The 4,595-nt window shown below is 33.4% G+C and overlaps 1 protein-coding gene across 1 annotated transcript in view; it reads left to right on the top strand.

Moving 5' to 3' along the window:
• LOC106469521 (Down syndrome cell adhesion molecule-like protein Dscam2) overlaps positions 1-4,595 on the top strand; it is a 120,162-nt gene that overhangs the window by 39,057 nt on the left and 76,510 nt on the right. The window contains exon 3 of the mRNA XM_022398060.1: positions 3,393-3,554. Within this exon, the coding sequence (XP_022253768.1) occupies positions 3,393-3,554 (162 nt within the window). The remainder of the gene's footprint in view (positions 1-3,392; positions 3,555-4,595) is intronic.

Raw genomic sequence — 4,595 nt, 5'->3', positions numbered from 1 at the left:
AGCCAGCGGCAAGCTTCATCTTGCAATAGGGAAAATATTGAATAAAACACTCAAGCATAAAGTATACAAAGTCCTTCAGTGAGCCAACAGCAAGGTTAGAAACTAACAACGCTAAAATCAGGGGCTTAACTCCCAGTGGTGAATAGAGCACAAATAGTTCACTGTGTAGCTTTTTGCTAAAAAATAACAAAAACAAATTTTCTTGAGCTTCGGTGGGACTTTATGTTATGTTGCCAACATGTCTGATGCCTTAGCGGGCTTTCCATGCATTCGGATTTATTGTCGTGTAATGTTTTAGCTCTCTAATAAGACTGCGCTCTTTATCTGCCAATAAAAGCGCTGCACAACAACGAAAAGGAGCACACTGAAACCAAGTATTAGCAAACTTGAACATTTTAAGGATAACAAAAGACCATTTCTCTGAACCAATGGTCTGATAATGTCTTCAGCACGTACACCGAATTTGTTCATTCTAGTTAGACCAATGTCGATAAAACCTCCGAAAGCGTGCTTAATTCAGTGCATCAATATTTACAGAGAATGAACCATTTAGTAGTTCGATACGTGGTTGAATTGTATTATCGCGTACGTTTCCCTCTGAATGTGAAAACGCTATTTGGCTATTTGTTTGCTACGTTTATATATACATAGATACATGCAGATTTAGAATTTGCTGTAAAGTCTACTTAAATTTTATATAAGATGAAAAATAAAGGGGGTAGGAGCTCAAAATTAAGTGTTTATTTCAGTAGTGGTAATGCTTTCGCAACATTAGAGCCGCTTCTCACACAACATCGAAACAATTTCTTAATTATTGTATTAAGAGAGTTTTACATCACGCACATGCTAAAGGAAACCATTTATTGAACGACAAAAATATACTTATAACTTGATAGCGTTAAACATTAATATAATTAACATCAATATAGAGAAAAATATAGGATGAATTCAAATTAGATTAAAGAAATGTATTAATAATACTGATTGTATTTCCTAAAAACAAACTTTTACATATTATTGTTTTCTAAATTCAGTAAAGATTTAAAGTTTTTAATAAAATATACTTCATAAACTAGTCTTTCTTTCTTTACTTTCACCTCAATATACTTCATAAACTAGTCTTTCTTTCTTTACTTTCACCTCAATATACTTCATAAACTAGTCTTTCTTTCTTTACTTTCACCTCAATATACTTCATAAACTAGTCTTTCTTTCTTTACTTTCACCTCAATATACTTCATAAACTAGTCTTTCTTTCTTTACTTTCACCTCTCCCAAATGGGAAACAATATTTGTAAAAAATGTTTTTTTTTAACACTCAACCGAACGGTAGAATGATACTTTTAACATGTGATTTGTGAAGATTTAATCTTAAGATTTTCACTTTGTTTAGGGCCCGGCATGGCCAGTGGGTAAGGCACTCGATTCGCAATCTGTGGGTCGCTGGTTCGAATCCCCGTCACACCATACATGCTCGCCCTTTCAGCCGTAGGGGCGTTATAATGTGACGGCCAATCCCACTATTCGTTGGTAAAAGAGTAGCCCAAGAGTTGGCGGTGGGTGTTGACGACTAGCTGCCTCCCCTCTAGTCTTACACTGCTAAATTAGGGACGGCTAGCGCAGATAGCTCTCGTGTAGCTTTGCGCGAAATTCAAAAACAAACAAACAAAACGCTTTGTTTGATATAAACGTCCGTATACACCGGGCGTAGTACAATATAAATACAGTTTATAGAATTACAGTTGAACGACTACTTAATAGCAAAAATCACATTTTACTCGTCTTTGCTAAACGGAAATATTTTAGCACCACAAGTTATAATTCCCTCTTCTAAGTTTTTCTCATTATTATTATTGTAATCAAATGTATAAGATTTACAAAGTAGTTGTTTTAAATATATTTTGGTCGTATATAAACACTAATGATATTAAAACCATTTAAACATGTTCAATTACTATATTAACAACGCAAATTCTATTACGTCTCCCACTTTGTTAATCTCCGGTAGAGCATTCTGGAAATAAGTTAAAATAAATTGTAATACAGGTTTGAAGTTATTGATCTTTGTTTAGCACGTGAAAGTGCGACATCTATAAGACTCTCTAAGTAATTTCTATCATGTAAAAATATACCTTCAACTGATTTAATATAATATCTTATTTAATGTAATCACTAGCAATTTTTATAATTATTTTAGCCAAATTAAATGGAACATTTATTTTAATATGACGAAGGTAATGTCTAGTAAAATGTAAACAGGAACTGGAATTTCTAACATTGTAACGAATATCTGTTATTAATCCCACTATTCGTTGGTAAAAGAGTAGCCCAAGAGTTGGCGATGGGTGATGATGACTAGCTGCCTTCCCTCTATTCTTACACTGCTAAATTAGGGACGGCTAGCGCAGATAGCCCTCGTGTAGCTTTGCGCTAAATTCAAAACAAACAAACAAATCATTAAGGTGAAAGGTAATTATAAGTTCCGTATTTCTTCATTAAGTTGAAAGGTAATTATAAGTTCCGTATTTCTTCATTAAGTTGAAAGGTAATTATAAGTTCCGTATTTCTTCATTAAGGTGAAAGGTAATTATAAGTTCCGTATTTCTTCATTAAGGTGAAAGGTAATTATAAGTTCCATATTTCTTCATTAAGGTGAAAGGTAATTATAAGTTCCGTATTTCTTCATTAAGTTGAAAGGTAATTATAAGTTCCGTATTTCTTCATTAAGATGAAAGGTAATTATAAGTTCCGTATTTTAATGGTACAGGATCAATTTTTTTTCACGAATTTGTCCATGATATCTTGAAGATCTGATAATAAAAAAACTTCTTCGAAGTTTCCTTAAACATATTTTAAAAAACAGTTGTTGTTTTTTCAAAATCCAACATGTTTGCTCATGTCATCCTTAAGTGGCGATAACGTAGACTTAAAATTTGTTTTAAGGCCCACTTAAACGTCAAAGTGAGATACGTAGATAGGTGGATATGTTAATAAATTAAGTTCGTTTATGGTATTAAACGATTGACCAGTACTAAACCAAAGTTAACTTAAGCTGATACCTTATGTGTTTCTAGGCTAAACGACCTAGTCAGTGAACCTTAGGCTTCAGGCGTAGGCTAAAGAAAATGTTAAATTACTGACCAGTCAGCCAGCAGAATCCGTCGCCATAAAACCCGTGTCCGGCTCGAATAACGGGACTGAATGTTTCAGATAAAAAGTGTAAAGCATCAAGTTTCGAACAGTGGGCCCTACGATCTACAGCTCAACACGTCAACAACTAAGCCAAAACCAGCCAATAATACAATATTTAAATGACGAGCATATTGTACATGGCTATTTATGAATAAATAATTAAATACATTGATATATATATATGTTGTTTAAACTTGCAGTGGTCCACCAAAACTACGAGGTTCAGGTTTATGACGAATTTGTTACAAGGGGGAACACAGCGATTCTCAGATGTTATATTCCTATCTACGTCAGAGACTACGTCATCGTGACAGCATGGGACAGGGATGATGGTATTACTATTGTCTCAAACATAGCAAACGGTAAGTGTACCTCCAAAAAACACGTGTCTAACAGATCTTGTTTTCTGAATGTTTTATATAAGATATCCAAATAGTTGTACAGGACACGCACGCACACACACACACACAGATATATATAAACAAGCTGAAATACCCGTCACATGACGGGGAATGTTTAAACTTAATTAAAACAATGTAAGTTTAACAGCAATCATGTATTTCAAAGTAATTACCTGAACATAATCTTTATCTCAAAATTTTAAAATTATAACAAAGTTTCTTCATAAACAACATTTGCAGTTTGCTTTCCATCTACCAACAAATAAAGATTTTGAGGTGATCCAACCCTTGAACACCCTAAATCTCATTGACCATGAGAAAAGCATGGTTGTTTGAGAAACAATCCAGCAACTTTCATACTTTGACCTTGTATCCCTTCAGAATATTCAACATCGTCAAGAGCATCAACCTGCCAAGATTGTTTGAGATTGACTCAATAGGCTGGGAGTAATTAACCAACAGGCTTTATAAAATAGAAATAGGGTTAAGCTCAATTTTGATCCTCTTAGGGCATTCCCCATAGTTTACAGTGTTTACATACAATTTTTGGTTGAGGTTGGCCCAAAATGATCGGAAGAATTAGGGTGCAAACAAACACACATTTCGTCTTCATATATATATTTGTGTGCGTGTCTGTATGTAAGCTAAATAATATTGTTTTCGTAAATTTGAGTGTGTGTGTACTCATATATAGCTTGAGTATGTGTACTCATATATAACTTGAGTATGTGTACTCATATATAACTTGAGTATGTGTACTCATATATAACTAGAGTATGTGTACTCATATATAACTTGAGTATATGTACTCGTATATAATTTGAGTATGTGTACTCATATATAACTAGAGTATGTGAACTCATATATAACTAGAGTATGTGTACTCATATACAACTAGAGTATGTGTACTCATATATAACTAGAGTATGTGTACTCATATATAACTAGAGTATGTGTACTCATATATAACTTGAGTATATGTACTCGTATATAATTTGAGTA

Source organism: Limulus polyphemus, unplaced genomic scaffold, assembly GCF_000517525.1.
Source record: "Limulus polyphemus unplaced genomic scaffold, Limulus_polyphemus-2.1.2 Scaffold3525, whole genome shotgun sequence".
Taxonomy (NCBI): domain Eukaryota; kingdom Metazoa; phylum Arthropoda; class Merostomata; order Xiphosura; family Limulidae; genus Limulus; species Limulus polyphemus.
Note: the sequence above shows the minus strand (reverse complement) of the source record. Positions and strands in the feature narration are given on the sequence as shown.